At 51.1% G+C, this 22218-nt stretch overlaps 1 protein-coding gene across 2 annotated transcripts in view; it reads right to left on the minus strand.

Moving 5' to 3' along the window:
- Nucleotides 1-22218, minus strand: part of ADGRD1 (adhesion G protein-coupled receptor D1) — a 144872-nt gene that overhangs the window by 72661 nt on the left and 49993 nt on the right. For both annotated transcript variants that reach the window (XM_068563324.1, XM_068563323.1), the window contains one exon: nt 19492-19633. In XM_068563324.1, the coding sequence (XP_068419425.1) occupies nt 19492-19633 (142 nt within the window). The remainder of the gene's footprint in view (nt 1-19491; nt 19634-22218) is intronic.

Below are 22218 nucleotides of genomic sequence, written 5' to 3' on the forward strand. Positions count from 1 at the left end.
TGCTCTCAGCTGGACAGCCTGGGTGGGCTCATGCCGTCAGGGAGGTGCTCCAGCCAGCGCCTGGCCGGGGGGGGGGGGCTCAGGAGCTGGGAGCTGCCGCTTGCACCATCATCACAGTGGAGAGGGCGGGCAGGTGGGGGCTACACAGAGGTGACGTCCACCGTCCTGGGAAACCAGGCTCCCCGCGGCGGGGCCTGAGCTGACCTGTTCCCCTTCCACCTCCATCGGACTCACTGTCATCTGAGTATCCTTTAATCCCCCTCAGGACAGAAAGGAGTCACCACCCCTGCAGAGCCCCCCCCCCACCCTGGTTCCTCACCTGCTCAGGACCCTCCTTGTCCACATCCCCGACGAGGTCCGAGCCCACGGAGCCCCATCTCCCACGTTCACCCGAAAGCCCCCTCCTGGCTGTGTTTCCACGGTTCCAGAGCAAACTACCTGGGAGTGACACGAGGGAACTGCAGTTGTGCAGCTGGCGCATGCCCGTCTCCAGGCGTATTTTATGTGGCCTGAACAGTGTTCCAAATTTTTGGAAAATTTCATATTAAAAATTCTCGATTCTCTTAAACAACGGGAAGCTTTGCCAAGTCTAGTTTCGAAAATACAGGGGGGTTTGTGTTTGATGCCCTCTCTCTCCGTCAGACACAAACCCCACTCTGAGATACCAAATAAAGCAGCAAACATGCTGCCTGGGCTGAGCCCGGACCTGCCTGGCCTGCAGGGAGGGAGGGTCGGCCCAGGTGCCGGGTCACTGAGCCCTCAGCTGCCGCGGGAACGTGCGTACGGATGGTGAGCGCACGCAAACAAGGACCCACGTGAGCAGGCTGGAGACAGGAGCAGTTTCAGGATTCCCCGACACTGGTTTGTTTTTAGAGGTTTGCTTATTTTTTGGTTTAAGTAGATAAACAAGGAGGAGAATAAGAGCACTTACTAGTGGCATAATTTTTCTCTCTATTGGTTTTGATGTGGATGAATCTCCAAGCAATCATCTTGCCGTTTCTGGATATATTGAAAATAATTAACTGAGAGAATAAAAACTTCATTTACATTGTGATTCCCTCTGTATAAAATGCATGCATGAGTGTAAGGCATTAATAGGTCTACATCTAGGAAAATGGGCGAAGTTTTCTTCTTTTATTTTGACTTCCATTAACACTGTTATAATCTGGTTCCTTAAAAAAATAATAACAGTATCACACCCGTTAAGTGATGGACCACTGCAGTGTTTCTATTTTCAAATCTTAAAGCAATCAACTCAACATCATGTTTGGGGGCCGGCTATTAACATCACAGCAACAACTAAATGCAGAAGAGCTAAGCCTTGAGCAGCGTATTTTTCTTGTTCACAGCATAAAACATAGAACAAGTTCGAAGATGCTGACTGAAGTCTGCATTTATTTCCCAGGGAGGACAGGCTGCATTTTAAGGCAGAGCTTTGGTGGCTCACAGACCTGGATTCAGTACCTGGAGCCAGCACTCCCCAACCAGGAAATGTGGAGAAGGTCATTTCACTTTTCCAAGCTCAGCATCCTCATCATCAGAAGACCCCACTATGCACTACATGCTGCACACAACATGATAAGCAAAAATGCAGGAAAGGTACAGTTTAGGGGAAAAGACAAGCATTCATCCAATGACCACATGATGAGTGTAAGTACCACCAAGGAATGGGACACAATAGTGTCCAGGTGGGTCAGGGAAGGCCCCTCAGAGAGTGACAACACAGCTGATCTAAGCTGCAGGCAGATGCAGCACGTGCAAAGGTCCTGTGGCTGAGGCAGAGAGGGAACAGGAAGGTGGCACAGAGCAAGGCTGAAAGAAAGACAAGGCTTTGTAGACTTAGATGGTACTCGAAATGCACAGAAGGCTGTCGAGGGTTTTAAGCGCAAGAGTCGCACAGTTCAATGGACATTTCGAATAGTCATCCCTCGGTATCCAAGAGGGATTGGCTCTAGGACCCCCCTCGGACACCAAAATCCAAAGACGCTCAAGGCACTTATACAAAATGGTGTAGTATTTGCATATAAGCTACGCACATGCTCCCATATACCTTAAATCATGCCTAGATTACTTATAATACCTAATACAATATAAATGCTATGTAATTGTAAATTCAATGTTAATGCTGTGCAAACAGTTGCCAGCACACAACAAACTCAGGTTTTGCCTTTTGGAACTTTCTGGAATTTGTTTTTCTAATATTTTTGATCTGAGGTTGGTTGAACCCGTGGGTGCAGAGGGCTGACCGTATTCCTCTGGATGCTGTGTGTAGCAGGGGCAAGCCTGGCAGCGGGAGAGAAGTTGAGAGACCATCACGGTGGTTCGGAGGGGAGATGACAGTCTTGGGCAAGGACAGTGAGTGGAGACGGGGCAGGAATGGATTGGGGACGTGAGCTGGGAACCCAGCCAGCAGGCTGGTCTTGTTTTCTCCTGCTCGGTGTCATCTGTGCGGCGGGGCCAGCAGAGGGCAGGCTCTGTCCTGCCAAGCGCACGATGCAAGTGCTTGGACGCTAATGCCCCAGGTCATCAACATGCCCAGAATTTTCTTCAGCATCACGTGATACCGTGTGTGTCCCCAGTCCTCACCGACTTCACCGAGGCCCCAGCATGACTCAGCCGTTCCCGCCCCCAGCAGATGCAGCAGCTGTGGAAGCAGTCACAGGGCATCATGCAGCTGGGCCAGCTCCTGGCTAGGACCATGCCCCTTCCCCCTCCTGCGGTCGCCCACACCCCACAGGCTGTCCTCCCCCCAGCAGGCAGAGAGGCAGCCCAAGCCTCCATCACCTCAACTCCCGCTAGCTAGACAAGAGGGGTGAACGCTCACTTTCCCATCAAAGAGGTGCCTGCCTAGACGCCCTCACCGACGCACACGCTCTCCCAGCCCAGCCCAGCCGCAAATAACAATTCCACGCATCCAGGCTGACCTCAGAGGAGAAAGGATCAATAAACCAACACTGCACGCCCACCCTCCCAGCGGGGGAGAGAACGCCATTTGTGGACAAGTCTGTCCTGCTCATCGGCGTCCCCAGAGTCCACAACGGTGCAGAGCACAGGCGTGGGGCTGAATCAATGTTTGCCGGATGAATGAATGAAGGTCTGCATCCCCAGTCTGCAGGAGTCCCTACCAGGATGAAAGCAGCCGAGGGCATGGCCGGCTTTGGAAACCTCTGCTTCCTCAGACTCCTCCCCGCCACCCTGCCCCCCAACCCCTGCCTCTGCGCTGCGCAAAACCACAACCCAACCCCATCTGGACGAGCTCACAGGGGACCCACCCAAGAGCCCGCTGGCACAAAACAGAAAACTTGGCATCGCCAGCTCGGCTGCTGCGTGGCCGAGAGTGAAAAATGCAGGCGACTCTGCGCAAACCACAGAATCATCAAGAGCTTCTGGAACGAGTGTTAATGACAGTTTTATTTCACTGGGGAGAAGAGCGACCAGACTAACGAAGTGGCCGCTGGGACAGTCTCGGGATTTCTCCAATAAACATAACCCTCTGGGGACCGGGGGAAGGAAGGAGAGAGATCACTAGTGAAAACCCGACAAACTGTGACTGGAGCTGCAGGGCCACGGCTCTGCTGGCTGCTGCCCTTCAGGGGGACGGGGAGATTCGTGGTCGGACCTTCCACGCGCCCCTGATAAGCTGCCCAGCTGCCGCTCCTCATCATAAAGGTCACAGAATGATGACTGGAAACTTCAGCCAAGGCAACAAATATATTTTCGGGAAACCAAACTGAGCTGTGAAACCTACCACAAAGCTGAATTTTCAGTGTCAGAATCCATTAGGTGACTCGCCCATGGGGAGGGTCTAAAAGGAGCTACAAGCTGAACAATAAAGGGTGGGTTTGTGAGATTGTCTTTGAAGAGAGGCAGCTCGTGAGCTCGACCAGGACCCCAGGCGGAAGGGTTGCTCCAGCTCGTCTGGCAGCAGCAGCCCGGTGGCAGGTGGCAAGGCTGGGGCTGACGTGCAACCCTCCAGGTGAGAGGTTGTGAGCTGGTGCTGCTTCCTTGGGGAAAGCTCCTGTGGCTTGTGTCTGCAGGGCTAAGGGCCGCATCTGCATGGAAACGTCACCTCTTCTCTCTGAGGGTCAAAGGGGTCGGAATCATGGGAGTTCCCTGGCGGTCCAGTGGTTAACACTCCACGCTCCCAATGCAGGGGGTGCGGGTTCGAGCCCTGGTTGGGGAACTAAGAGCTCGCGTGCCACAGTGCGGCCAAAAGAAAAAGGGGCGGGTAGGAATCTGCATGGGGAAGGAGGCCAGCCTGGGGTCATTTCAAAGGCATGCTGCCCAGGTGGCAATTCACAGAGGAGTCACTTGAACAGCAGGCAGACACCCCAGATTTGGGAGGTGGGGCTGACAGCATCTTGGGGGGTTTTTGAGCCGCAGCAAAAGCCACCCCACTGTTTGGCATGCAGAGCTGGTCCCCAGAAGGAAGGTAGGCCATCTTGCCTAAGAAGCCCGAGGTCTCTGGGGAGACAGGTGGTTGGCACCCGCGTGCCCCATCACAAGCTGCGGAGTCTCGGAGCTCTGTGTGGTGGACCTGGGTGGTCCAGTAAAGGCCAATGGCAGAGAAAGGAAAGGGGTCCCCTGAAAACAATGACCTAATTTAAGACAGGGACTGAATTAAGGGTGGAGGGCTAGTGTTTGCTAAGACCCAACCTTTTGGAAAAGATAAGCATGAGAATGAATCTGAGCCCTGGGAGCATGGAAGCTGGAGTCAGGGGCGGGGATGGGGTGGGGTGATTAACTGAAAAGGACAGGTGTGTGAGGTGACCGTATGGTGTCTCGAGTTGTGGACCAAGTCATCCCAATAATGGGTCAAAAGGTAGGTGCATTCCAGCTAAGTCCCAGAGTTTCCATCAATCCCACAAAACCCACCAGGACCCACAGACTCAGATCCGGGAAGAAAGTCAGCCAGGCCTGGAGGGAGGGAACAGGAGGACAGCCCAGAGTCTCAGCTGAGCCAGGCAAACAGCTGCCCTCACGCCTCCCCCACCAGAGCCGGTTCTGCTCTCAGAGGCCTCAGCCCAGCGCGTCTTCAGGAAGGGACGTGGGCCGGCCCAGGAGAGAGGGCTGGAAAGACACAAACCAGCCCGAGACACTGAATCTCAGCAGTGATCTCCAAGGAGCAGCCGTAAACTAAGGCGGGGAGTTCTGGGCAGCCTGAGGCCCTCTCCATCTGCGTTTAACTGGAGCTACAGACAATGGGACCAAGGCTTTGCCCGACCCTCATTCCCACAGTGTCCGTGTGGCAATTTCAAAAACACAGAGTGAGAAGCGGTATCTCCTCTGCCCGGGTGTACCCGGAACGCCCCACGGGAGGATGCGGAGTGATGAGAGGCACCTGGTACCCACAGTCACCCCAGGACCACACTGTCGGCTGAACAGGCTTCCCTTGCGCACGATAGGTGCTCCGTGTTTGGCAAACTGGCTAGTTAAGTGATGGGCTTTTACAGGAGTATTAGATTACTGGTCTTCTGTTTCTTTTCAGTGTACTTGGGAAACACGGCAGTTGCTACACACTGAATTATCCGGCATCCATGTTTGGCCATAAAGGCGGGGAAGAGCACTTTCGCTGCTCCTTGGAAGTGGCAAGACCGCTGTTTCTAGGACTCAGGCTGACACCCTCCACCCCGGCCCTGACACACAGCTGGGTTCCTCTGTGGAGGGGGGATGAGGTGCAGTGATCATGCATCCGCCTCCGTGTTCCAGCACATCAATCAGAGCGAACGGTCCGGGCACAGAAATCTCACGCCTTAGAGGGGAAATCTGCCACCCCGCAGTGGTGGCTGTCACACTCAGAAACCTGGCCACCCTCCCCGAGGGTTTCAGTAGCCCTACTGACCTGGAAGGGGCTTCCTATAGACTCCTACACTACCCTCTGCGGTAGACAAAACGACACCCCCTCGCCCGGAGAGATCCCATCCCAATCCCCAGAACCTGGGAGTGTCACTTTACGAGGGAAAGGGGCTCTGCAGGTGGGGTTAAGTTAAAGCCCCTGAGATGGGGAGATTCTCCTGCCTGTTCCGTAAGGACCCAGTGTGATCAACCAGAGTCTTTGTGAGCGGGAGGCAGGAGGGGCAGGGGCAGAGGCAGAGGAGAGGTGACCTCAGAAGCAGAGGTCAAAGAGAGAGGTTTGAAGATGCCGTGCAGGCAGAAGGGAGAGACAAGCCAAGGAGTGGCAGGGTCTTTGGAAGATGCAAGGACACAGAGCTCCTTGGAGCCTCCAGAAGGAATGCAGAGCTGCTGGCACCTTGACTTCAGCCCAAGGAGACCGATGTTGGAGACCTGACCTCCAGAGCATTAAGATGATAAAGCTGTGTTGTTTTAAACCACTCCGCTTATGGTGATTTGTTACAACAGCAATAGGAAACTAACACACCCTTCTTCTGGAGAAAAGGGTGGCTACATCGGATAATATAAAAACGTTTAACTTGCACATGACCAAAATAGTCAAAATGAAACATAACAGACAATGAGTTAATGCTGTGATAGGCAGATGGCCCTTAGAAGTCAAAGGATATAAGCAATAAAAATGCAAATGGCCAGACTTCCCTGGTGGCGCAGTGGTTAAGAATCCGCCTGCCAATGCAGGAGACATGAATTCGATCCCAGGTCCGGGAAGATCCCACATGCAGCAGAGCAACTAAGCCCGTGTGCCACAACTACTGAGCCTGCGCTCTAGAGCCCACGAGTTAAAACTTCTGAGCCCGCGTGCCACAACTACTGAAGCCCGTGACCCTACAGCCCATGCTCCACAACAAAGAGAAGCCACCACAATGAGAAGCCCACACACCACAATAAAGAGCAGCCCCCACTCGCCGCAGCTAGAGAAAGCCCACGCGCAGCAACGAAGACCCAACGCAGCCAAAAAATAAAGTCATTTATTAAAAAAAAAAAAAAAATGCAAATGGCCAATTCAATAGGAAAAAGTGTCTAGCCTCACTCATAATCAAAGAAATGCAAATAAAAACACAACAATAGCAGTACTAGAAGACTTCTTGCCATCAGAGTTTGCAATGATGTGGGGAAATCGGGGCCGCTTGGGGACAATGCAAACTCTTACAAGCTTTTGAAGGGCTTTATGTGTGTCAAAGGTGTGTGTCAATGTGTATCAAATGTTAAAATGTGTATCTCACCAAAAGTAGCCAAGGCAGCCTGGAAGAACCAAGTTGGGGGGTCTGAGCCCATCTCAGGACCTATTAGAAATCTGCAGCAGTTTGGAGAGCGAGGTATTGGCACCAGAATAAACAGATAGGAGCAGAGTCCAGAAACAGAATCGCATGTAAACAGTGAACTGATTTATGACAAAAGTGACACTGCAGTGTAAAGGGAGGGGGAGGGGTGTTATCTTTTCAACAAATAGAGCGAGGAAAATTAGCTATCCACCTGGGAAAAATAAATAAATCTTGACCTCTACTTCATAGCACACACAGAAACAATTATAGAAGGACTAGATCCAAAGGTGAGGGAGAAAGCAATAAAGCTTTCAGGGAGCTCAGGGGACTATCTTCATGACCTTGGGCGAGGCAACATTCCTCGACCAGGACACAAAAGCCCGAAGCATAAAGGGAGAGCTTGATGAAGTCGACCACATTAAAACTTAAAACTCCAGGAGACAGCCCAAGAGTAAAAAGGCAAGACCCCATCGGAAAAGATATTTGCAATGCATACATCCAACAAGTGACTCATACCCAAACTATATAAAGAACTCCTAAAAAAATCAGTGAGAAAAACAAAGCAGACATCCCAATACAAATATAGGCAAAAGACCTGAATAATATACACAAAAAGGCATACCAGGATGGTGAACAAGCATATAAATAGTGCTGCAGGTCCAAAGCCCTGTCCTAGATGAACCTCATCCAGGTAATGCTGAACAGAGGAAGCCAGGACCATCTCAGTCGGGAGGTCAAGTGCCCAAAGGAAAAGCAACTTCAAAGGCCAAGTGCCTGCATGTGTCTGAGCCGCAGTTCTGTGCAGTGGGGACGTTAAGGCCAGAGGCTCGGGGTCACTCAGGAGCCACCTGGAGTCCACCGCCGATGGTTCTCTATTCAAACACCTTGGCTGATGAAACACGTGTGCTGACTCAGGGACCAAGGTGCCCCCGAGACATTAAACAGGCTTTTTGGGAGAAGAAATCTGTCGGGCTCAGAAGGCAAAGCTCAGGAAAGCTTGGGGGGTGGGGGGATGGGGACAGGCCCCAGGGTGTGACTGGGCCCCAGACGGGTCCCCCCATGGCCCGGCCAGGCCTGCGACCACCCCGGCCCCTCAGCACGGCCCCCTCTGTCCTCTCACAGTGCCCAGGGTCAGAGGACACGCTGGGCTCACGAACGTCCTGATCCAACTTGCCTTCTGCAGCCTGACCATCTGGACTAAGTGATGGCACCCAATGTCCTCAGAAATGGACTGATGACATGACCACGTGGTGTCCCAGAAACGCAAGCCCAGCGCGTCTGGTGGGCCACCCTCAGGGTCTAACTGGGTCTAACTAAGTGTCCCCTCTAGGACCCCCCAGGACAGGCCTGGGGACCAGCCTGCGGCCACTGTCCCTCAGTAACCCCAGGGAGTCCCCGCTCTGTGCCAGGAAAAGACGCCACGTCAGCCCAGGCCCTGCTGCCGGGATAAAGCGCAGCAGCTCCGAGCCACGCACCCCTCGACGATGGCAGGACAGTCCCCACGTGTCCGCGGAGCCCCTCTCGCCCCGCCCCTGCCCACCGGCCTGGGCTTCCTCAAAAAAAACGCTTCCCATCGCACAAATCATTTTAACTCAGAAGAGCATGCCTCCAAAATCGTCCTCAGAAATGCAAACACAACCTTCAAAAGAAAAACCCCCAAAACCCTAGAGAACACTCGGCTGAGACAAGCCGCAATTACTGTCCTCGGTTGGTCTGACAAAATTTCCTCTCCGCCTCTCCTCAGGACGACAGTCTTCACTCAAAGACTTTCTTTTTTAAAAATAACTACAGTAACCCACCATTAGAACAGAGATTGCATTCTAATCCACCCTTTCTTTTTCTCTGGTTTCCAAACTGGCACCTTCCTGACTTCAGAGAAGGAAAAAATGTAAACTTCTACCAAACGTCCAGCAGCTGCCTCGAGGCCAGCCCAAGCCGGAATTCAAGCTGCAGCAGGAAAGTGAGAAGTATTTTCGAAGGATTGACTCCCCTGCCGCCCCCCGCCGTCACTCCCCCCGCCCAACTCCCGCCACTCCCCACCCCTAGACCACACCATCTTCTGAACCACTCCAGTGGCAAGAAGGTGTCAAGGACCAGTGAAAGACGGAGCCCCTGCCCAGAGCCTCCCAGAGCAAAGGGATGCTTATCCAAGCATCTCTCCTTAGCTGCTGGAGTCTGGAAGGGTGGTGGTCTTAAAGAAAAATGAACCGTGTTTTCAAAAAGCATAGCAACACTCAATTTCATCTGGTGCTGCTTCTCCAGCCACCCCTGAAGGCCAGCGGCTTTCAGCACCACTCGAAGCCGTCCCCCGCCTCCCTCCAGCCATGACCCAGGTCACACAGCACAGCTCAGGCGGAGGCATCGGCACCTGCTTGCTGCCCACGCCTTCCGGGCCTCTGTGCCGGGGGGCAAGAACGCACTGTCACTTGGGGGCAGCGAGTTCCAGGAAGGCTGCTTCCCGTGCTGTATTCATCTGGGCCATCCGGGTGATTGTTATTGTCTGTGGTCGACAGCTCATAATGCTGCGTCTTCAGAAATGAATTAAACACACACACACAGATCACTAGAGCAGCCGAGGGGAAGGAATCCGGCTGGCAGCACCCATTCTCACAGTGACCTCGTGTGCAGAGACTGAGCTCTTCCTGTTCTCTCTGCTATTTGTCACTCCACTGCTCCCCGAACAGCCAGAGGCCAACACAGAGGAGGGAGAGAGCAGCCTGGGGAGAGGGGTCCATGTGCAAGTAGACACACGCTTTTCCAAGAGCACAGAAGAGAGGCTATACCTCTCACAACGGGGAAATACAGGCAAACGATGTCATTCACTCCAACAAATTGCTTGCAAAATATTGGAACCAACTCAAATGCCCATATGCAGGAGAGGAGTTGATAACCACAGGACGGTTGAATAAATCCACACAGCAGAGTACTACGCAGCTGTAAAAAAAAAAAAAAAAAAGATGTGGACAACCTCTATGAACTGGTTCAGAGTGATCTCCAGGGTATACTGTGGAGTGAAAAACTGCAAAGTTCAAAAGGGTTTTTATAGCACTCTACCCTTCATGGAAGAAAGGAGATATAAGAAAATGTACATGCGCCTATTTGTTCAATGCAAACGAAACACAGAAAGGATAAACCAGAAATTAAGAGAACGGCTTACCTAGAGGGCATAGCTGAGGATGGAGTGCAAAGAACAAAGAACAGAGGATGGAGCAGGGCAGGGTGGGGTGCCATGCCTCTGAGTGCACCTGCTTGTGTAGATCTGACCCTTAGGACTCTGGTTACATTTCACATACCGCCCCCCAAATAAATCAATAACTAAAATTGACCAGAATGGGGCACATCCATCACTGAATACAAACAACCACAGATGAATCTAACCGTATCACAAATGATTAACCCACTCTGAAGGGAAGGGAGAAGAAAGGAACCAACCAACCTAGGTAACTTTGTAAAACAGAATTTCAACTGTATAGTGTAAGCTAATGGCAAAGAGAATGTGAACAAATATTGTCCTCTAGTTAGTACATTTGTTTCCCACGGGGGTGTGGGTTAGCAATCCTGAACTACTCTGTATGTGTAATATATTTTATTTTACAAAGAAGTAAAAATACTGAGAATCATGAGAGCCAGCTTTGGAGAAGGAAAGATATAAAAAAAGCCTCGAATGAATCCTGTGGTCTTTGATTGCAAAGCGTTATCAGAATGAACTTACACTTCTTAACATATACATACAGATGGATAGATATAGATAAATATATAAATGCATGTGTTTATTTGTTTAAGTACATACATACATTTCAGAAGCAATGACACCCCAGTAGAAATGAGCACACTTTGCACCCAGATCCTGGTTTCTAAACACCACTAGCCAATAAAATGAAACAGGGCTCCTTGGAGAAATGGTGGATTCCATGAGCCTAGAATATCTTTAATGCTAGAAAGTAAGGAAAGACTCAAAAATGAGGAAGGCATATCAAAAGGACACAGAAGCCAACTGGAAAAAAGCTCCCAATGGTCAAAGCTGGGACAATTTGAACAACAAAATAAATAATGACAGTATTGGATTTTAGCCTACAGAACAAAATGTCCAAGAATCATATTGATATGAATAAATAATTGAATAATTTGTCCTTATATTAAAGTTCCAACTAATAAATGTAGAAAGAATGATGGAGATAGAAAATCAACATTAGGCAAACACTACAGCAATAATTTTTGCAGGTAATAACCATTGATGGACACTAAAATTTTTGGAGAAAGTATCATGAGAGGTATGACAGCTGTGTAGTTTCATGGTATCTCTCTCACAAGAGATTATAATTTGCAAAGGGAAAAACGATAACTTTACAATGGATAAACCTGGAAAACACCCCCTCAACCAAGCAATCAAAGTGAGCATCACGGATGATAATAAATGCCATCCTTTACTGCCTGCGTCTGGTCTGAATTGTGCCCCCAAATCCATCTGTTGGAGACCTAGTCCCCAGGACCTCAGGATGTGACTGTGTGTGGAAACGGGGCCTTAAAGGGGTAATTAAGGTAAATAAGGCCATAGGGTTGTTCCCTGATCCCACATGACTGGTGTCCTTATAAGAAGAGGACAGAGATCACATAAGAACACAGAGAGAAGGCAGCGTCTACACACCAAGGTAAGAGGCGTTAGGAGGAACCAACCCTGACGACACCTTGATCTCCACCTTCCAGCCTCCAGGATGTGAGACCATACACGTCTGTTGTCTAACCCCCTAGTCTGTGTTATTTTGTTCCAGCAGCCACAGGAAACTCACATAGTCTGGTGTGATCCAATAAGAAAGGCACAATTTCACTTCTGGGGTGCTCTTGTCAAAGATGCATAAACTCAACCTCGCTGTGAGAAAACATCAGATAATCCCACACTGAGAGATGTTCTCCAAAGTGAGTGTCCTGGACAATTCAAGCGTCAAGGTGCTGAAAGACCAAGAAGCTGAAGAACCACGACAGGCTGGGAGGTGAGGAGACAGGTGAGGTCCTATATGGAAAAGCCCTAAGCAGGAAAATTGACAAGATTCAAAGCATGTCTATTGACTAGTTAATATCACTGTTAATTTCCTGGTTTCAAGAATTGTACTTTAAAATATTAACATTAGGGTGAGCCGGGTGTATGGGAACTCTGTCCTATTTTGCAGTTTTTCCTTAAGTTTAAAATCATTTCAAATAAAAATCTTTAAAAAACCATAGAGGTTGTAAACTGGTGACCGACTAGCCCAACTCAACCCACAGATGTATTTTGGTTGAAAATGTTAAAAGCGAATTTGAATCAGCTGCCAACAATACAAATCCAGAGATATAATTTTAAATCCAGGTGTATGGCTTCCCTTCAAAGATCAGAAGTTGTGGCACTACCTCTGAGGAAGCCACGCAACATCACCCACTCCCATCTGCAGGACCAAAGCCCCCTGTGTCCTGACGCCGTTCCCCGCATCCAGATGGCCTGAGAAGGTACAACACCCTGAGGGCACATGGGTCCCAGCCCCCCACAGGGGAGAGCCCAGGGCTTCCCTCAGAGCTTGTCCCCAAGCACGTGTGCGTCTTGAGACTCAGATGGAAGTCCTGGGGCTAGAATTTGTCAGGGCTTCTGTTCACACGGTCCACCCCATCATTTAGATGCTACAGTTGTCAAGGTGCACGAACCCCACACAGGTGATACTGGGGGAACTACACCCACTTCCCCGCCACCCTCTGGTCCGTGACGGGCATACAACCCTCACACACCAACTGACATCCTCCCTCCTGCTCTCTCCCGGGGCTTTGAATTGTGAGGAGGGGACACATGCACAGACACAGAGGTGGCCCTCACCCAGCACCAGCGCAGGGCCCCTGTGCGGCCCTGACCACCCCTGGCTGGAGCTCCCTCCGGTCCTGTGAGCTGCAGGATGTCCTGGAAAACGCCCTCTTTGCTAAAGTTCATCCGAGGCTGGAGTTTGTTCCTGCACCGCAGACTGTGAACTGAACAAGCGCTAACTAACCCCCATCCCGGCTTACAAAGGACGAAATGGAGGCAGGGAGGCGAACACCCCACTCGAGGTCACACAGCTGGTTTTTGTTGAGTCAACGTACGAGCCAATGAATAAACATCCCGGAGGACAAATGATACCCTCGTGTTTACTTGTGAGTGTTTCATGATGCAGATTTTCTTACTACCCGCTAGATTACTCGCCTCTCTTACTATGAAGCGACTTCAGATGGGCGATTGCAGCCCCTCCACACGAGGCTCGCGCTGTGCATGGCTATGGCAGCCACGCCGCCCCAGCCTCTGAGCTGGTCACTGTGGTCCGCATCCTGCCTGGGCGTCCTCCCGCGTGGCGGCCACCGAGCCTCCCACGGACTCACCGCTGAGGGGCGCACGGCCGTCACAGGTCGGAGCCGGGCAGGCAGCACAGTCTGTGCTCTGACCACAGCCCCGTCGCTGGTCCTCTGGGAGCTGGTGTCAGACGCGCAGAGGGGCAGACCCTCCATTCTGGCCGCTTCCCGGGCCAAACATCACCGATGCTAGATCATCGCTGTCATTGGACCCAATCCCTTCCCAACTTTATGACAATCCTGATGGATGGACGGCCTGTCTTTGGGACTGACGGTCAGAGAGCGCTAAAGCCAGATTGATGAGTAAGTTTTAGACAACAGCCATCGAAACTGACAGCACTTAGCTCTTCAAGAGACTGGCTTTTGGTTTTCTAATTCTCAGAGTTTCCAAAGAATCTGCTTGTCTCAGGCTTTGCTTCCTTCTGGGGGTAGCAAAGGTCTCATCTTCGTTGACCAGGGAAAGGTGACCGTTCAGTCTCGATTTACAAATTAAGATTCTGATTAGAGGCTGTGAGCGATTCTAACTGGCCAGAACACTGCCATTTCTGACCCATCTTTTAGGCAGGGGACTTTGGCACTTGCTACAGGGACCAGTTAACCACAGCAGGGTGGTGCCCTGAGTAACTTCTAGAGGGGGCTGTGCAACTGCTCCCCGTTTCCATCCTCCTCAGCTGGACGGTCTATTGCAACAGCCTCTACATCACTGCCAGCTGCCCGGCCAAGTGCTCTGAGCTGGGAAAGGCTGCAGCCCAGCAGGGTCCCCGCGCTGGACGGGACACACGGCGAAGCAGCAGGAAGCCACCTGCAAATCAGCACAACTGGGGTCGGCCAAAGGACAGGGTCGGAATCTGGACAGTTTGATGGTTTGGGAAGCAGGGGACATAAATGAAGCAAAACACTGCGATGGGTTTGAACACAGGCTCCGAGGACACACACGCTGGGTCCCAGGCATGCCTGACACAGAGATTCCGAAGAAGACATGGCACAGAAGCCCTGGCTACACTGGCCATCACAGTCTGTCAGACCCGGGTCGCTACCCACAGACAGCACAGAACCATAATGAGCACTGGGGACTCAAGGCAAAGCCCCTGGATATCAGGGCAGTGGACTCTGGTTTGTTTATTTCATTGCACCCATAACCGACTCGAGTTGGTTTCCTAAGAAAATACTGAGAACATTTTTTTTAATGTAAGGATCTTTATGGCAGAACATCACAAAAGACATTGGCTGATGGTGAGGTCCTGAGGGTCGGGGGCTCTGGAGACGGCCCTACTCAGAGAGGGGCTGGGAGGGAGGGAGGGAGGGAGGGAACCGTGACAAACAAAACAAAGTCACCCCCGCTCTTCAAACTCCAGGTTCACACCAGCCTGATCTAACAAGGAGGGTGGGTGTGGGAGTGTGGGCGTGTGTGTGTGTGTGTGTGTGTGTGTGTGTGCTGGGTCTCTGTGTGTCCTGAGTGTGTGTCTGTGTGTGTGTGTGTGTGTGTGTGTGTGTGTGCCGGGTCTATGTGTGTCCTGGGTGTGTGTGTGTGTGTCTGTGTGTGTGTGTCAGGTCTATGTGTGTCCTGGGTGTGTGTGTCTGTGTGTCAGGTCTATGTGTGTCCTGGGTGTGTGTGTGTGTCTGTGTGTGTGTGTGTCGGGTCTATGTGTGTCCTGGGTGTGTGTGTGTGTGTGTGTGTGTGTGCGCCGGGTCTATGTGTGTCCTGGGTGTGTGTGTGTGTGTCTGTGTGTGTGTGTCAGGTCTATGTGTGTCCTGGGTGTGTGTGTGTGTGTCTGTGTGTGTGTGTGTTGGGTCTATGTGTGTCCTGGGTGTGTGTGTCTGTGTGTCTGTGTGTGTGTGTCGGGTCTATGTGAGTGCGTGTGTGCGTGTCTGTGTGTGTGTGTCGGGTCTATGTGTGTCCTGGGTGCATGTCTGTGTGTGTGCTAGGTCTGCATGTGTGCATGTATTTGTGTGTCAGCGTATGTCCTGGGTGTGTGGATGTGTGTGCACGCACGGACACATCCCCGCCCCGTGAGCTCACTGAGGGTCTGGACACCGGGAAGCCCTGCGTTCAGGCCATCCGCCCCTCCCTCCCCTGCCCGCTCAGCCTCGTGCCTCAGCTTCAGGCCCTGGTGCCCAAGCCCCCCGCTCCCCAGCGCAACCCACAGCCCCAGCGTCCACCGTGACTCACAGCCCCCTTCCCTAGGGCCACTTCAGCCTCAAACACACGCTTCCAGAGTCGTTCAGAGCAAGGCTTCTCTGCTTTTATACACCTGGGTTACAGATGCCACGTTATAAAACCCCCAACACTGGAAGCACTAAAAATGCCGCTGCTTCACGCCAGGACCAAATTTCCAACACTGAGCCTCTGGGCCCGCCGAGCTGAGCCTGCCGAGCTCATTCTTGCCGAGTTGGCTGCGTCCTCGCAGTGGCAGCAGGGGAAGAGCCTCTGCCCCGGGGACGGGCATCTCTCCATGGGAAGAGGAGCCACACAGATACACACAAGTAACAACACAGCTCCTGACGAGGCCACTTCTGTGGTGCTGCCGGCTCTGAGCTCGGCGTTCCCTCAACAACCACTTACGGAGCCACTGCTGGGAGCCAAAGCTCGACGCCAGGCATGGCGAGGAAGGAATCAGTGATTCCAAACAGGGCCCAGGGCAGCCTCTCCAGAAACGCACGGGCTGGTTTAAGAGATGGTCGATTTGCATAAATAATAACATACGGAGGTGGTACTGACGCAGTGCAAAGACGGCCTGGAGGGAAACGTGGTCCTTCCCTGGGGACATCAGACAGGGCTTCATGGAGGAGGTGGGACTGACCCCAGAGATGTGGGAAGAAGGCCTTCCAGACAAAGGGAGGGGCGCATGCAAGGGTGGAGGCCCACCAGGCCTGGACTTCACGGGAGAGCGAGCATTTCCATTCCTCCAGACAGACATTCAAGCAGAAAGTCAGACTGGAAAGGTCCGCTAGAGACCGACCATGAGGCCCGGAGTTAAAATGTGTCTTCAGGGAAACCTTAGTCACCGAAAGATTTTAAATAGGTGAGTAAGACCACCTGGCATGTGATTCTGGAAGATAAGCCTGGAACTCGGGGAGAATGAAGCAGGGAGAACAGTCAGGAAGCTTCTAGCCCAGGCAGAACCAGGGGAGGCACGGCAGGGCAGAGCAGGTGCGAGGGAGGCTCTGAAAATAGGGTCACAGCTGGTCCTGCGCAGGGACCCGGACCCAGGAGGGCGCCAGGGTGCCAGGCTCAGAGCGGAGAGAAGGCCACGTGGTGACAGAGGACAGACACAGAGGACGTGCAGGCTCGGGGGTAACGTGCCCACCTGCACACCTGGAGCCGAGAAACCTGCCCAGAAACAGGAGCAAGGCCGAGGGAAGAGGTGGGTTTTGTGTCATCGGGAACATCTGCTCGGAGGTGATGGCTGAAATCACGGCATGCCCATGAATTCAGAGAAGTAAACGTTCATGCAGAGGGGCTGAAGGAACAGCTGTGTTAGGGAGTTAGAGCAGGGGGTGCAGCAGAGGTGGAGCTGACACCAGGGAAAGGGCGGCACCTGCAGGGCGTGGACGGCAAGCCCGGGGCTGGGGCATCAGGGGCTGCGGCGGAGCACGGGCCTCGATGGAGCCCAGGTGAGCAGGGGTCTCTGGAGGCGTGTGAGACCATTTTTGCAGCTCGAAAATGTGTATGGAAAGTGGAGATAGTAAAAATCGACTTTAAATAGTTTGAAGAAGGGAAGGGAAGGTGGATGTCACATAAGATCTCTGGAACTTGGAAACCAGCGATGCCACTTCTGCATGTACACACCTAAAAGGACCAAAAGCAGGGTCTTGGAGAGATGGTTGCACACCCACATTCATGGCAGCATTATTCACAATAGCCTAAAGGTAGGAGCAACCCAAGTGTCCATTGACGGATGCATGGATAAACAAAGTGTATGTAGTCCATCCACACCATAGAATATGATTCAGCCTTAAAAAGGAGGACATTCTGGGACTTCCCAGGCAGTCCAGTGGTTAAGACTCTGCGTTTCCTCTGCAGGGTGCGCAGGTTCAATCCCTAGTCGGGGAACTAAGATCCCACATGCCGCACGGCACTGCCAAAAAAAAAAAAGGAGGACATTCTGACATTTGCTACAACACGGATGAACCTTGAGGACTTGATGCTCAGTGAAATAAACCAGACACAAAAGGACAAATCCTCTATCACTCTATTTACACGAGGTCCCCAGAGTAGCCAAAGTCATAGAGACAGAAGGGAGAAGGGTGGGTGCCGGGGGCTGAGGACGGGGAGGGGGGGTTTGTGTTTAATGGGGACAGAGTTTGTTTTTCGAGATCAAGAGAGTCCTGGAGATGGAGAGTGGTGACGGTTGCACAGCAATGTGAAACGTACCTAACATCACTGAACTGCAAGATTGAAAATGGTTCAGAAGGTCAATTTTATGTTATGTGTATTTTACCACAATTTAAAATGTTTTAATGTTTTGTGATCTTCAAAAAGAGAGACAGAGAGGTAGGTAGGGTGAGAGGGGCATTCTCAGGTCAGGACAGTTTGCCTGTGGATGGAAAGGGCGTGAGAGAGAGGGATGGAGCAGGCAGAGAGTGGGGGCGGAGGAAGGGAGGGAAGGTTCCTGAAGAAGAGAAGGAAAACGTCCTTCCCTGAGGAAGGAGGGAATGATGAGAGGGACGTGAGAAACCAGCGAGATGGTCAGGATGAAAGAGAGAACGGAGCAACGGCTGTCGGGTGGTGCCATCAGCCTGGGAAAGCACAAATACAGACGAACACTGGCCAGAAAGTGTGGACAGCCGGGCAGAGCTGGGTTCTGAGGGAACCAAGAAGGGGCCTGACCTTCGTGGGGAATGAGGGTCGGGGGGCAGGGTGAGACGGGAGCTGCAGTGAGAGCGACTGTGTCCTGACTCACTGGCTTCCCTCGATGGCCGTCTCATGGAGGAGGGGATGAAAACACACGTGGACGGCCCCAGAGGCTGGCACATAGTAGGGCTTCAGGTAATGTTGGTGGAATGGGATGGAACAGTATAAAACGGAACAAAATAGAAAATCCTGGCAGGAAACGTCTTTGTATGACTTCAAGCAATCAAAAATATATTTAGTTCTTATTATTGTACATATAGAATGGATAAACAAGGTCCTACCGTATAGCACAGGGAACTACAGTCAATAGCCCATGATAAACCATCATGGAAAAGAATATGAAAAAGAATGTGTGTGTATACATATATATATATTTATATGTATAGCTGAATCACAGCAGAAATTAACAAAACATTGTAAATCAACTATACTTCAATAAACTAAATTTTATATATATATATATATTGCATTTTTTTAAATAAATTCCTTGAAACACCACACCTTCAGGTGTCAAATCAACATTGTATCACAGCACACGATCCTGACACAGGGAAAATCGTACTTTTTAAAGGACAGGTGCACACCTGTGTCCCCAGTACATTTGTCGTTCTTATCACTGACAAAGATAAAGTGAAGGCAGAGAGAATTACGGTTACAATGGGGCAAAACAAACAGTTCATCACTCAAAACCGAAAGCATAAAAAAGTCTCTTCGAAACACTAAACTGTGTTTCCCAGAGAGAACCAAGCTCTCCAACTTACTAATGGCTATTATCAAGATAAGGGAGAACCAGTCAGTATATCCCCCTCCTCCAAAAACGACATTTACTGTAAATCAGAAATACCCATGATTGTGGCGCACACACCTATGAAAGTGACATCTGTTCTTAGAAGCCTTTTTACCCAAAGTCAATACTGTGTTGTCCAACCCCAGTGCCATCTGGGGGATTTTCCACTGCTGTTCAAAAATAATCCCAAGAAAACGAATGCTAGAAAGAGGGAAATGCTAATCCTGGCCAGCACCAATCCATCTAAGATTCTTTATACAATCATACATACGAATATTCCTTGCTGCAAAACGAAATCAAAGAACAGAAATGAGGACAAATTCACTCGAACTCACCAAATGGTGCCTGAGATGAACAGTGATGAGCGGGGAGCCCGATAAGTTCTGGGAGAGCTTCGGCGTCGGGAAGACCTCCAGGGAAATCAGATAGCTGGTCACAGACAGCAAGCAGTTTTTGTAGTTTGCTGCCTCAGCAATCCTTGGAAAGAAATGAAAAATCATTACAAAACACACAAAAAAAGAAAAAAACCTTGGGTTTAAAATTTAATGTTAAGCCTGAGATGTTTTGAAATCTTTTTGGGATGGCGCTTTGATTTCTATCAAAGAGCTGCTCTCTTTAGGGCTTGATGCTGGTACCAAAAGGTGAGATGGAGCCCTTGACCTCACAGAGTCTATAATCTAGTAGAAGAAGGGGGGATGGCCCAGGATGTGGGGAAGAACAGAAAGGTCAAAACAATGAGCCTGAATCTCAGCCATCCATTTACTTGACCTTGGACAAGTGACTTACCTATTGGAACTCTATTTGCCCTAACTATAAACCGGTGTGGTAAATAGTAGTGTGATAGATGCCTGTTGTCTTGTCACCCAGCAGCCCTTCACCCTTCTCCTGATAAAGGCACCTCAGCTTCCCTCCAGGTGATCATCCCTTCCCCACTTGCAGCCCATGTGCTTTGGAGGGAACTCCATCCTTGACTAAGAGTAAAGCCTGCTATCCTGACCTGAATGCATCAGTGCACTGCATTCCTCAGACCATGCTGACTGTTCAGACGTGAGCACATGGTCCAAGAAGATCCGAGGAGAAGTAACAAGATTCAGAAGGAAACGCTGGGTCAGAGATTCTCACTTCTCTCTGCTAGACATCAGCCCTGAAGCATGAGGTCCCAGAAGTGGCTTACAATCATGAGCAGAGAGACTGACTGGGAAGGGGATCCACCCCCTGGAAGAGCTGAGAGACGGAGCTGAGTGACATCAACTGGATGCTGGATCGAGCTGCTCCTGAAGCCAGCTGCCCATGCACTTTTCAGCTTATGTGATCCAACAAACTCCTCTTTTGCTTAAAACAGTTTACGGGACTTCCCTGGTGGCACAATGGTTAAGAATCAGCCTGCCAATGCAGGGGACATGGGTTCGAGCCCTGGTCCAGGAAGAGCCCACATGCCGCAGAGCAACTAAGCCCATGTGCCACAACTACTGAGCCTGTGCTCTAGAGCCTGCAAGCCACAACTACTGAGCCCGCGTGCCACAACTACTGACGCCTGCATGTCTAGAGCCCGTGCTCCACAAGAGAAGCCACCGCAATGAGAAGCCCGCGCACCGCAACGAAGAGTAGCCCCCGCTCGCCGCAACTAGAGGAAGCCCGCACGCAGCAACGGAGACCCAACGCAGCCAGAAACAAGAAATAAATAAAATAAAATAATAAAATATGTAAATTAAAAAAAAAAAAAAAAAAACCAGCTTACGCTGGGGTTTCTGTCACTTACAACCCAATCAAAAGAATCCTGACTGATATACACAGTACTTGTCTCATGGAGTTGTGAGGCTGAAATGATATTCAGGGCCAGGACTAGGGCGAGGCAAGCAAGGAACCTGGGGTGCAAGATCTAAGAAGGTGTTCACGTTCAGGGCCTGCCACGTGTGGTGCTTGAATGACTCCCAGAATGCACACCGATCTGAATGTTGTGTTCTCGGTGTCTGCTCGAGCCCTCGCCCAGCCTGGCGTGTGGCAGGTAATCGGCAAATGTCTGTTGCCTGAATCTGAATTTCAGACAGCTACGCTGGGATGCCTGCGGCGTGGAGTCCCTCGGCCCCCGCTGGGGCCGCCCATTCGCCTGCTGGTCTCTTGCCCAATCTGGACTTTGCGTGTCTCCTCTTCGCTCTCCAAAGCCCGACTGGGGATTCTGCCCCCTATGTGCGTTTATGTCCGCAGGACTATCGTTATAACATCGAGCCGAGCCCTGGGAGCTGGGTGCACCATCTTCTCCCTCCTCCCTCAACTAGTTGTGCCTACTAACTAGCCTCAACGCTGCTGACCTGGAGTGGAGCCCGTGGGACCCATGCAGCTCCTGCAACCGGCCCCCTTCACACACCACACCCGGCTCTGCACACAGGCTCCTTACACGTGTCCCTAAGAAAGAGCCGGTCCCCAGCGGCACACAGAACTGTTCCTGGAACTGTCAATATGAGGTGTTTAAAAATATATCGCTGTAAAGATTTAAAACCCCAGCCCCGCCTTCATGGAAAGACCCTGCAAGAGGGTCTTTCCAACAGAAGGTCACCAAGGACCCGGGTCTGTAGCAAAACAGAGGCATGGATTCCTCGTGTCTGAATATCACCGAGGTTGGAATCTTGAGGGGCTGCTGGAAGCTCAGAGAACACGGCTGATTTTCTGTCTGATTGTCCTTCTCTGGGAAAATGTCACTGGTGCAAGCCCAGAACGAGAAGACACACGTAGAATAAGTCACACACATTAAAAAAAAAACAAAAGACACTGAAAAGAAAGCAGCACGCTAGTTCAGTGTTTCTCAACCACTGTTTTCATCATCACCCCCTCAAGAGTCTTATTAGACACTTTTTCCCTAACACCCTGCCATCACCCCATCAACACCCCGCCCATCCTGTGAGATTTTAGTGCCACAGAGATACAGTAAATCTGCCTACGTACATAAAACATGCTCTACACAACTCTGCAGAGTCACAACCACTGTAATAGCTCAGACTCCTTGCCCCCAAAACCAGTCTTCACCCCACAGAGGTGATATCACCCCCACTGAAAATGCATGGGGT

Source organism: Eschrichtius robustus, chromosome 14, assembly GCF_028021215.1.
Source record: "Eschrichtius robustus isolate mEscRob2 chromosome 14, mEscRob2.pri, whole genome shotgun sequence".
Taxonomy (NCBI): Eukaryota; Metazoa; Chordata; class Mammalia; order Artiodactyla; family Eschrichtiidae; genus Eschrichtius; species Eschrichtius robustus.